Source organism: Dermacentor variabilis, chromosome 1 (assembly GCF_050947875.1).
Source record: "Dermacentor variabilis isolate Ectoservices chromosome 1, ASM5094787v1, whole genome shotgun sequence".
Taxonomy (NCBI): Eukaryota; Metazoa; Arthropoda; class Arachnida; order Ixodida; family Ixodidae; genus Dermacentor; species Dermacentor variabilis.
The window spans coordinates 185,201,083-185,213,845 of NC_134568.1; the positions used below are offsets into that span (position 1 = coordinate 185,201,083).

Below are 12,763 nucleotides of genomic sequence, written 5' to 3' on the forward strand. Positions count from 1 at the left end.
AGTGCAATTTGGTGGCAAGAAGCATAGCTCAATGTTTTTGAGCACCGTGGCATTGTGGTGAGCCGCGCAGTTGTCCAGTATGAGGCATACCTTCCGATTCAGCTTGCCCAGCCGCTCGTCCCACTCCTGCAGCCATTGTGCGAAAATTTCTCTCGTCATCCAAGCCTTACGGTTGGACACATAACTCACTTGGAGCTTTCGTTTGGCATTGAAGCATCATGATGACGCACCTTTTCCGACTAATCCATTTTGGCACAAAGCAACACGGTTACGCAGATGTTGCTCTGCTTACCGCCCTGGCAATGTTCGCCTTTGAGGGCCAAGGTTTTTTGCGGCAGCATCTGGTAGAACAGGGCTGTCTCATCTGCGCTGAACAAATCCTTGGCACTGTATTTTTCTAACAGCTGTCCAACGTTTGTCTCCACTGTTGTGACTTCGGGATGGAGGTCGAAAGACGGACTCTTTCCGTTGGTGAAGAAGAAACGGAAAACTTCATACAATATTTACAGATAGTGGATGATAGCGTACAGGTAGCAGTATGAGCACATCAGACCGACTGGGTAGCTGGAGGCGACTCTCTCTGCTCACAATGGGCCGGTTCTCCCTTAAATCCCTTCGGCGACCCCTCATTGGCAGGAACCAGTTTGGGAGAGTTCTCATCGGCAGGGTGATGACGTGGAACGCGTCGAATTCTCGATTTGTCATGGAGATGACTGGGCTCTTCTTGAAGTCGCCTCCCATGTCGAATTCTTGATTCGTCATGGAGAAGTGGGAGCTCACGTCGCCTCGTGGTAGCCACGTGGTGCATGTAGTATGGCAGCTCCCATCGCCTCGTGGTTGCCATGGGGTGCTCGCAGTATGGCACAACACCAACCACGCCACTGCAGCTTCGCGGTCGACAGACTGCGCTTCCCCGCTGACAGCCCTGCCGACGATGTCATGGCGCTCCTTTAAATGCTGCAGCCAGCCGACACTCGCCACAAAATCGTCGTGCCCCATGATTTGCGTCCCTCGCTTTGCGCTGCAACAGAGTCCCACTCACAGGAGTGCCGCTTGCTCTTGCGTCCAAAAACCACTTGAAGACCGCCTTCTCTACAGCTTCGAAAGCGGGGACTCGCAGCTTCTTTCTGTCGCCTTTTACGCCACATGCGACAGCACTGGTGGCAGCTTCTTTGCTGCTCAAAATTGTCAACAGCGTGCTCAACACTATGCCAAAATCTTCAGCCACTTTTTTTCTTCTTCACGCCGAACTCGACGACTTTCAGCACAGCCACCTTCTGCTCGATTGATATCATTTTGCGCTTCCCTTTGCCGTCGTCCATCTCCTTTCTGGCGGCGGGAACTCGCATGAACGAACCGATAGAAACAATGATATCGTTGTTGTGCACGGAGTGAACAACAAGCAACAAAACCACAGTCGGTGCCACTCCACGCATGCAGTGGAAGAGCGGGCGGGTCCACCAGTTCCACGGGAAAGGGGAGGCCAGGAGATGCGCATGGGAGCGCTACAAGATATTGACCTGACGAGTACCGAAATGGTCAGTAAATGCTCGTTGTGGAAAAAAAAAAATTGCCGACAATTACGTTACTTCCTAATGCGAAATTTGAGCACAGCTCTTCAGCTGTTTCTGCTTTTCTACGTACTGAAGCAAATAATTCGAGCGAGACATGTATGTACAGTTACAACTTTTTATTCTTCACTTCCTGAAGAAACACTCCACTCCCAGTTCTTGATAGTCATGAAGGTAGCTTTGTGGTCGGAGAAATAGATGTACATACATATGCTAGACTTGCTGCACCAATGCCTGGTTTGGCGTAGTGCACCTCTGGGCCTCTGCTCCGGCAGCAGCGGCAGACAGACTTCCACCAGTTGCCTCGCTCATGGCTCAGAAAGAACTGGCTGAGAATAAACTACTTATATAGGCAGACAGATTATATAATATAAACCGTCTGTGAGCCTTGGACAATCCATCTGGTGCGGAACATTTCACACCAGCCGCCGCAAACGAAGCGCAGCTGCCTCACTTATCGGGTTATCGGGAAACTGTGCGTAGGCGCATAGGAACGTTGCGCAGCGAATACATGGGCATCTATTGGAATTTCAAGGGGAACCACAATTGCTTCGTTATATCTATTAGTTCATTATATCCCGTTTCATTATAACGAGGTTTTAATGTATAAGCACCAACATCGAAATAGGCATTTACCATATAGGCATAATAAATGTGTCACTAAAATGCTTCTCAGTTTATAGTTCAAGCTTATATGATAAACAGGCACGATAAGGACGCAAGGAAAAAAAAATAGGCATTTTACCTAATGTTCCAGTCTCAAGTTATAAGTAGAGACCGAATTTTTACGAACTAAAAATGCAGGTTTTAGGTATCTAAAACAGGCACCTGAAGCCTCATTTTACGAATAATAGGGGCCAAAATAGGCACCATAAACAGTTCGCAAACCAAAACCTGTTTTACGTGTTGAGTGTGCATACTCCCATTTTCATAGTAAGAAACTGACTTAGAGTTAACTTGAGGAGGTCTGAAACGCAACGATATTGTGCAAGCCATCACTTCACAAGGTTTGGCTGGGCGCACAAGAGGGGACTTTTTTGTCAATCGCATGCTGCAGTGAGCAGTGAACACACTTGTTGATTTTAACACAATAAGCAGGTAGTGGACATTATTAACCAAACTTTTCTGTTTACAATAGCACATTAAGAGCAGCAAGCACGAAAAACAAAATATTCCGAGAAAGCTGCCAAATTGCTAATGAGAGCAGCTGAAATCAGTGCCAAATGAACTGAAGCACAGAAATGTTCCAGTAAAAAAACCATTGAATAGTGTATGTTTACAGACCTTTGTAAAAGTAATGAGAACAGTAACATGTGATTATCATCTCTAGGTTTTGGGGTTCAAGATTGCACTGTTTCTCACTCAGAATAAGCTTGACAGCTGAAAATAAAAAATTCTGGGGTCTCATGTGCCAAAACCATGATATGATTATAAGGCATGCTATAGTGGGCGACTCCAAATTGAATTGGATCTTTAACATACACCCACTGCACGGGGCATGAGTGTTTTACCATTTCACTCCCACTGAAATGTGGCCGTGGTGGCAGGCTGAAAATGAGCGCTCATCGTCAACAGAGGCAAATGGAGCGCTTTATATTTCCATATATTTGACGGCTTCACACACACTAGGATTCTAGAATGCTTGTTCGTAAGAGCCTCCCAAATTTCTTTAAGCAGAATAAAAACCTGTTTTTCTTCTTTAAGACAAACTGCGCCACTGCACAAACTTTTTTTTGACAGTGGCTGTAACACACATAGGATTTAATAAGCTTTTGTTATGGTGCAGTAACTTTCTTGTGACTCTTGTCTTGTGACAACATGTTGGAGAACAAGAGTATGTATCTCCTCACATACACTAGCTATTTGAAAAAAAGAACGGAAAAGGGCAGATTGAGGCACACAGTTTATTGCTCATCTATTGCACAGTTATGAGCCACCATTGGATGATGTGTCTGCACAGCCAAATAATAATTGGAGGCATAAAAAAAGGGGACCTTGCAAAGGGGCCGACGTAAATTGCAGTCAACTGTACTTCGGGCGGACTTGTGGCTTGGTCCCCGACCTAGCCACTGGGTGGGCACGGCACACCACAGGGCGTAGTGTTATCCCCTCTCTTTTTCAATATCGCCCTAATAGGCCTTCCGCCGCTCCTCAATAACATCCCGAGGATCCGGCATGGCCTATATGCCGACGACATTACCATCTGGTCCTCCACAGGGCTTATTGGGGCAATGGAGAGCCGCTTGCAGGAAGCGGCAGACGTGGTGAGCGACTATGCTAAGTCATGCGGCCTCAGCTGCACCCCCCAAAAGTCGGAGCTACTCCTGGTGTCGCCGCGAAAGAAGCACGCATCTGACTCGCCCACTATCAACATACAACTGGAGGGACACACCATCGTTCCGTCTCAGAGCATAAAGATATTGGGAATGGTTTTCCAGTCAGATCGCACCAACACAATATTAATTCACACGCTTAAGAATACAACAGCCCAAGTTACCCACATGATCTGGTGAATAACAACTAAGGCAAAAGGCATGGGGAGGCGGACACGCTTCAGCTTGTCCAAGCCTTCGTCGTGCCTCAAATAACTTGCGCTATTCCATACGCACTACTCAATGCGACGGAATTAAAGAAAATCAACACAATGACCAGAAAGGCATATAAGCAGGCGATGGGCCTGCCGATCAGTATGTCTACAGAATGCCTACTACGACTAGGAGTGCACAACACGGCTGAGGAGCTGATTGAGGCACATTTATCCAGTCAGTGAACAAGGCTGGCAATTACGGAAGCGGGGAGGTCCATTCTCTTACGCCTGGGGCTCTCTGCCCCTCTCAGCCATCCGCCACCTCAGACTGTGAGCTTACCCCATGCCATCCGGAGCAACATCACCGTACGTCCTCTACCTCGCAACATGCACCCAGTGCACCATGCACAGCGAAGGGAGGCCCATGCCCTGGACATACACAAACAATACGGGACTTTACCCGCTCTAGCCTACACGGATGTGGGGTCTTACCCCAGACGTGCAGCCACAACAGCCACTGCGGTCGTCGTCAACAAAGAACACAGGAGCAGCATTTCGCTCACCCAAAACAATCCTCTCCAAGCCGAGGAAGCGGCTATAGCCCTCGCGCTCTACCAAACAGAGGTTGAAGTGATGGTGACCGACTCCCAACAAGCATGCCACAACTTTGCCAGCGGCAGAATTCATACCACTATTCTTGTGTGGCAAGATACGTCCCAAAGGGTGTAATTTTGTTTAAGAGTGTAGAGCAAATGCAGAAAACGGGAAGATGGACGGCGAATTAACCTAAGCACATGGAGGAAGATATGGCATTTAGGCTCGAAGTGCGCATGAGGCAGCCATTTTGAAATGCCGATGGCAATATGGTAACACAGATTTAGGGTCATACTCTATTCTAACGCGCACACAATTTTTGGACCCGTTTTATCGGAAAAAAAAGTGAGTGTTAGATTAGAACAAAGACACTCCCTCACCAGAACAGGAATTGGCCTTTCTGGTGCAGTATTCGGCCACCACCTCCCTGATGATCCCAGCATAGTGCAGGATGGAGAAGTAATAGGTAGGGTGAAGTTCAGTGATCATAGGTTAGTGAGGGCTAGGATTCACCTCAATTTGAACAGAGAAAGAGTAAAATTGGTCATAAAAAAACAGGTCAACTTAGAGGTAGTAAGGGTAAAAGCAGACAAATTTAGGCTCGTACTTGCAAACAAATATTAGAACAGAGATGATGATGATGATGGCATAGAGGTAATGAATGAAACCGTAAAGAGGCTGCCTTCAGAGGTAGCAATTGAAGTGAGAGGCAAGGCACCAAGGCAACCAGTAGGCAAGCTCTCCCAAGTAACAAAGGACCTAATAAAGAAACAACAAAGAATGAGTGTCCAACTCAAGAGATAAGATAGAATTCGTGGAACTGTCAAAACTGATCAAGAAAGGACAATAAGTAATATTCGAAATTATAATGCGAGAAAGACTGAAGAAGCCGTACAAAATGGACGCAGCCTGAAATCAGTAAGAAGGAAACTTGGCATAGGACGAACCAAGATGTATGCACTGAAAGATGAGCAGGGTAACACCATCAGCAATCTCGAAGGTATAATGAAAACAGCGGAAGAATTCTATACTGACCTTTACAGTACCCAGAGGACTCGAGAGCACTCTATTCGAAGCAATAATGAACAGTATACAGAAACTATAACTAGAGATGAGGTCAGAAAGGCCTTGCAAGGGGTGAAACGGGGAAAAGCAACAGGAGAGGATTTTTAATCAAAAATGGAGGAGACATAATGCTAGCAAAACTGGTGGCTCTCTACACGAAGTGTCTATCGACTGCAAGGGTCCCAGAAAATTGGAAGAATGAAAACATTATACTAATTCACAAAAGGGAGACGTTAAAGAACTGAAAAATTACAGGCCCATTAGCTTACTCCCAGTATTATATAATATTTACCAAAATAATTTCCAACAGAATAAGGGCAACACTGGACTTTAGTCAAAGAACGGAACAGGCTGGCTTCAGGAAGGGATACTCTAAAATGGATCACATGCATTGTCATTAATCAGGTTATTGAGAAATCCGCAGAGTACAATTAGCCTCTCTATATGGCTTTCATAGATTACGAAAAAGCATTTGATTCAGTAGAGATACCAGCAGTCATAGAGGCATTGTGTAATCAAGGAGTACAGACCGCTTAAGTAAATGCCCTGGAAAATATCTACAGAGATTCCACAGCCACCTTAATTCTACACAAGCAAAGTAGGAAGATACCTATAAAGAAAGGGGTCTCTCCATTGCTATTCACTGCATGCTTGGAAGAAGTATTCAAGCTATTAAACTCGGAAGGTTTAGGAGTAAGGATCGACGGTGAATACCTCAGCAACCTTCGGTTTGCCAATGACATTGTTCTATTCAGCAACACTGCGGATGAGCTACAACAAATGATTGAGGACCTCAACAGGGAATGTGTAAGAGTGGGGTTGAAGATTAATATGCAGAAGACAAAGATAATGATAAGTAACTAGGCAAGGGAACAAGAGTTCAAATTGCAAGTCAGCCTCTAGAGTCTGTGAAGGAGTACATTTACCTAGGTCAACTAATCACAGGGAACCCTGACCATGAGAAGTAAATTCACAGAATAAAAATGGGTTGGATCGCATACAGACATCGTGAGCTCCTGACTGGGAGCTTACCTTTATCATTCAAAAGGAAAATATACAATCAGTGCATTATGCCGGTGCTGACATATGGGGCAGAGACTTGGAGACTGACAAGGAAGCTTGAGAACAAGTTAAGGACCACGCAAAGAGCAATGGAACGAAGAACGCAGGCATAAATTTAAGAAACAGAAAGACAGCGGTTTGGATCAGAGAGCAAACGGGTATAGACGATATTCTAATAGACATTAACAGAAAAAAATGGCGCTGGGCAGGTCATGTAATGCGCAGATTAGATAACCATGGGACCATTAGGGTGACAGAATGGGCACCAAGAGAAGGAAAGCTCAGTAGAGGACAGCATAAGAGACTAGGTGGTGCGACGAAATTAGGAAATTTGCGGGTGGTAGTTGGAATCGGTTAGCACAGGACAGGGGTAATTGGAGATGGCAGGGAGAGGCCTTCGTCCTGCAGTGGACATAATATAGGCTGATGATGATGATGAGATTCGAGTAAGTACAGTACGTAACGGGAACGTACCAACAAGGTTCCACTGTATTGGCCAAATATGTGGAACTATGTAAGACCAAGCAAGCACTAGGTGTTTCCTTTTTTTTTTTATTCTATCGATTACACATACCTTCATTGTGATTTCAGCAAACTTGTTGAAGTCTTGTTCAAGGATAGCCTCTGCCATATCTTTCATGCGTTGTGGCACAATGTTGCTGGCTCTTTCCTGTATCAAGGCACTCGTTTCCATCGTTCGTGCCATCCCATGACTACTTGATGTGTCTTTCTTAGCATCACTTGCCTGTCCAAACAAAACAAAACGAAAACTGATGTAGCTTCTGCAGAAAATGGTGAAGTACAACCATACCAATTCCCCCCAGAAATTAAAAAAAAGAAAAGAATCGTCATTGTACTGTCACAAGTTCTCGTAATACAGTGCTGAAAAAGCGCGGATGACTACGCAGCCAGAAAGTAGTGAAGGAAGACGACGTTCGGCTGGCTGGCTGGCTCTGTACCAGTCCTGGAAAACGCCTGTCATCCAGAGTCATGTTTTGTATCTGTAAAGTAAACGCCTCGCACATAACAGTATGATCAAGGTAACTGCAAAATATAATGAAAGCTAGTGTCACTTTGCCAGGGTTTCGCGAGGCTTGACCCACAAAAGCCAATGAGCTTCTCTTTCACATTTGCGCGACACTCATGAACATGCGTCCAGCGCCAATTCTTGCGAAATCTCATGAAAGTGAAACTACCTCTGAAAGTGATCGTACGGGAATACATTCCCTGCAGGGTTCAACAGATGTGTATGGAGAAGGGGTAGGTAGGGATGGCGTAGAGACATGGATTACGTTAAGTACCGCAACAATTGTGCAGTGTTCGGATAAAGTTTCTGAAGTGCTGTCATAGAGGCCTTTTCTTATGCACCATGAAGGCATGCCAGGGTGTTGCGAACTCTGGGTCCATTCTATTCGCCTGCACTTTCTGAACTAGTTCAGGAAGTTCAGGACGAGCTATTCGTTTCCCAAGCCCAACATGAAGGCATGGGCATGTCACTATTCATTTCACCCAGTGCAGGCTTTGTGCAGGACAAGTTCACAGCGTTCCTTGCCGCCACCAGAGAAGTAGTACAGGGATTGTGCCAGTGGTGCTGTGGCAATTCTGCAGAAGTAAGACGTGCCAAGAACTAGTTCATGAAGTGTAGGCAAGGGGAATCGAATGGACCTTCAAGTAGGCTCTGTCTATCGAAGTCACATGCACGCTTTTGAAATAAATATCACTCAGCAAACATAGCAAGGACATTGTTTTCCATAAGCTGTTATAGCCATAGGACAGGCAAGAAGAGAAAGGAACTCCAACTGATACTGCATGAAAGGACAGGCAAGAAGAGAAACGCACTCCAATTGATACTGCATGAAACAGTGCAAGACTTATTTCGCTTAATACTATCACGCTTCTGCTTGTCTGTATAGGCAAAACTGCAACTCTCCTTTTTAGGAAGGCAAAAGAGGGGCCATGCTATATTTGCAGTCTTTTACAAAGCAATGAAGGTAAGAGCAGAGGCAAAAAAATGAGCAGACATCTTGAGAAGAACAGCGAGTCATGGTAACTGTGCAACTTTGGCTGGGTCAGGTCAGATGCGTCCATTGTGAACAAGATGGCACAATATGGCAATGTCACCGTGGCCAAAGCGGCATTTGGTAGAGTTAAAGACCAACTTTGCAGAATAGCTAAGCTGCTGTAGAAGACTGGAGAATACAGGTGAAAAAATAGGAATGACGTCAAAGTAGCACATGCAAGTAGACTACACGAAACCATAAAGGAGAAAGTTCATCAGCTGAATGTTGGTGGGGCACTGAGCAACCCAAAGCAACCCACTTTAATGTGGTAGAGCCCATTTGGTACAATGAAGCCGATTTTCTCCCAGCTTTTTTTTTTGTCAACAGCAATTTTACAATATCCATACCGAAGGTCTATAGAAGTACTGCACGCCATGGAGAGAGCAGAGTGTGTCGTCAATTCGTGGCAAAGGGCAAATGCACTTCTCAGTACGGTAATCTTGTTGAGGTGCCAATTGACAGAGAACCACCAGGTGTTGCCTTCTTTCTCTGATGGGTATTAGGGGGACGCCTAAAGACTTGCAGATGGTTCAATGTCATTCTTAGCCAGCATTTTCTACACTTATGTTTGGATCATCTTTGAATTTACTTGTCCAGCGCAAGAAACAACACGGATGACAGAGAAGCACACACTGACAGCACTGTTCTATTCTGTTTGAATGACACAGCGTTCAGACGCAGGAGGCAGTGTCAAGGACACTTATGGATAGGTCTGGCATCAATGCAATGGGCTACGACTGATGTTTGGCCAAGTTGAAATGAAGCAAAACAAAAAATTGCTGTAGAATGCTGCCATGCAACGGTCACCAGAGTGAGAAGTGAAAAGGTCAAAGGCAGACATACAGTCAAAAGAGTTGCCAAGTGTATTAGGTCAAGTGCTTGTGCCGGTTCTTTCAGGAGGCAACTATAGAGCACTGACAGTCACGGCTTAAGGGTTATTTTCTAAAGCTTTCCTTCTGATCTGCAGAATAAGTGGACCATAACAATATAAGTTTTTTAATACAGTTGACTCTCATTACAATGGACCCTGATAATCCGACAAAAAACATCCATTTTATCTGAAGTCCATAATATCTGAAACGCCTCACTTCCGAAACTTTGGCCATATGTCTAACAACGTTATTGCAAAGAGTGAGTGACGAACGTCCAAAGTAAAAGTTGCAGTTTCGCTTGAAACACGAAGCATCGATTGCGATAGCAAATTAGTGGACAGCTATGCGAAGTAAGGATAGTAGTTCTATCAGCCATATAAAGTTGTGAACATTTGCTTACTAACTAAATTAACAAGCGTGGTGTCACGCGCACACAGGTAAACAAGGACACACCTCACTCAATGACCGCAGAAAGTCGCTGCCAAAACTGAGTGAGGAAGCGTGGCAGCAGCAGCGAGTGAATTGACCTTCGTGCTGTCTTTTGCTTCAACGCAAACGTCGAAAGCACAGTGCATACAAAGCTACCGGCACTAGCAGCAGTTTGTCCACATTGCAGGTTGCTTTGAAAATGAAGGCTCACATGGGCGTGCACTTTGTGCACATTGCAGATCACGTTCAAGATACGGCAGCCACGTGCCCGCCCCGTAAGCAGCAGCCACTGGAGTAGAACCCCTCCCTCTTACGGCTCCCCTCCCATACCTCGCGTGCGAAATAAGACAGCACGCTTCTGCCCCGCCTTCCGCAATCGTCGGCTGACCCTCGCAAGTCATTTGTCAGCCCGTGTCGATACAGCAAAAGTATGTTTTATACGTCTGATTTTGAAAAAAATATGCCTCTAATTTTGTCCGCTGTAGCCGCTAATCTATTGTAGCGCAGTCCTTTAAAAGCGAACTTCGTTGCATTAATAAAATACGTAGAAAACTAAGCTTGAAATATGGTCTGTTATATCCGAAAGCCTGTTGTACGCGGGTCCATTGTAACAAGCGTTGCCTGTATAGCTGTTTGCAAATGACCTTCAAGGAGAGCATGGCATCAGGCATGTTGAACATGCTTCCCCATTACACCATTGAAAACAGACAGCCCAATGCAGTGGCCACAGACCAGAAACCATGACTGTCTCTTCAAAAAAGCTGGGCATATTAGGCACTCAGCAAACAGAAAGAGGGTGTCCTTTGTAGCTTTGTGCTACATTCGAGGAGATGATTTTTCGTTTTATGAACCTTTCTCTATCTTGCGGAATTCAGCAGAATAGATTTGCTATATCCAGTGTCCCTGTACTTTGAGTTGTCCATAAATCTGGCCTTGTGCTGCAATCTGCTAGCCTCCTGGTTATCTCGGATGGCAGAGAGCCCGCCCCAGAAAGGCAGTCCCAGGTTCGAATCCTGGACCAGGACAGATTTTTTCTCAACTGCGAAACATTTTTTCCGAGAAACCCATATGGTTTTCCTTTGTAGCTTTGTGCTCATTTGGGTGGATGACAATTTTAGCTTTCATAAACCTTACTCCACCTTGCGAGAAGCCGCAGAATTGATTTGTCAAATAGAAAGACTGGGTAAGCTGCACTCCTCATTGTGAAAGAAGCAACTATAGAGAACTAATCTGTTAAATACAGAAAAGCGTAGACTGAAGGAGGAAAGATTGGCTGACGTGGCGATTTGCAGAGTTTCATAATAAAATTACTAGAAGAAACTCTGGCACTACTATCATTCAGCTTGTGTTAGTACATGCATTTGTCTGATCTTCAAGCTTGTGGCCTCGGACATTCTTGTGGCTTTGTTTACTCTGCTTCATCTGCCTTTATTGGCCCAAATTTTGCAGCAATCCTTTGTCTAAATGCACAAGGCAATAAAACTCTCCACAGATGCATAATCACTGCCAAATGTTGCACTTATAGCACAATACTTTGTTGGAGGTGACAAGTTTGGAAAGTTACAAAGCTGTTTGAAGCCTGATGAAGTTAGGCAAATCCATGTACTAACCATCATTCTCCACGTTGGCTGAACCGCCATACTTAAGCTCCTGTACACTAGAGTGTCACAGTTCCCTCTAGTAATTTTTGGAAGCTGTATGGTGGTGTGCCTGAATTTTGCCAGCACAGTCATAGTGTGATAAGCAACAACAGCACTGGGTTGAATGCATTAGAAATTGCATAATTATTTGTTGTACATTCAACGAACTGAAGCCTCATCACATGACTATGGAATCCACAGCTACCAAATAGCACAAAAAGCAAAACACATTTTATGTGAATACTCATTTAGTATAAAATCAGAAACAGTGAGAAAGAAAAGTAATCCCTAAAAGAAAGCTTACCACAAGAATGATCACCCGCATTTGTGGCCAATGATCACTCGAAGCAATCTGTTTTGCGACAGAATCTGAGCCATCAGGTTTACTCCCCTTCACCCAGGCCACAAAACCACCATACATGCTTCGGCAGGCACTTCCTGAACCTCGCCTGCAAAATATGTAGAACACTGCAACTGTGCTGCTTGCCTCTGTCCATGTTCCACATCTTCCCCTCGAACCTGGACAGCAATGCAATATTTCATTATACTGATACATTGTTCAGAGCCTCATTTCTATCAGTGCCTTGAGTATAGTTGCCACATGCCACCTACAAAAAGGACACTAAAGAACAATGTGAAAGAGTACAGAGAGAGAGAAAAAGCCCAACCTCCCCATTATCAATTACCCTACACTAGCAAAGCAACCATAAGAACTAGGGCAAATAAAAACTAGGGCTGAGCAATTGATCAGTTAACCTTACAATTATTTGATTAGTGCTTTGTTCATGATTAATCTGCTGAAATCACACGAGCAATATCAGGCAAGCGTTGGCCCACTTGAACAACAGCAACCAAGGGAACAACCATATTTGGCTGAAATATTCAGTTTAAATGGCACCTGTAGGTGTCTCGGAACAAAAGCCACCCCTGCATGCTGTGCTAC

The 12,763-nt window shown here is 45.0% G+C and overlaps 2 protein-coding genes across 9 annotated transcripts in view; one reads left to right on the forward strand and one right to left on the reverse strand.

Annotated features, from left to right (window-relative positions):
• LOC142589298 (uncharacterized) overlaps window positions 1-12,763 on the forward strand; it is a 126,511-nt gene that overhangs the window by 78,232 nt on the left and 35,516 nt on the right. The window lies entirely within an intron of this gene.
• Mvd (mevalonate diphosphate decarboxylase) overlaps window positions 1-12,763 on the reverse strand; it is a 116,308-nt gene that overhangs the window by 61,720 nt on the left and 41,825 nt on the right. For all 6 annotated transcript variants that reach the window (XM_075700865.1, XM_075700885.1, XM_075700886.1 and 3 more), the window contains 2 exons: window positions 12,125-12,269; window positions 7,394-7,564 (listed from right to left, as the gene is read on the reverse strand). In XM_075700865.1, coding sequence (XP_075556980.1) covers window positions 7,394-7,564; window positions 12,125-12,269 — 316 coding nt within the window. The remainder of the gene's footprint in view (window positions 1-7,393; window positions 7,565-12,124; window positions 12,270-12,763) is intronic.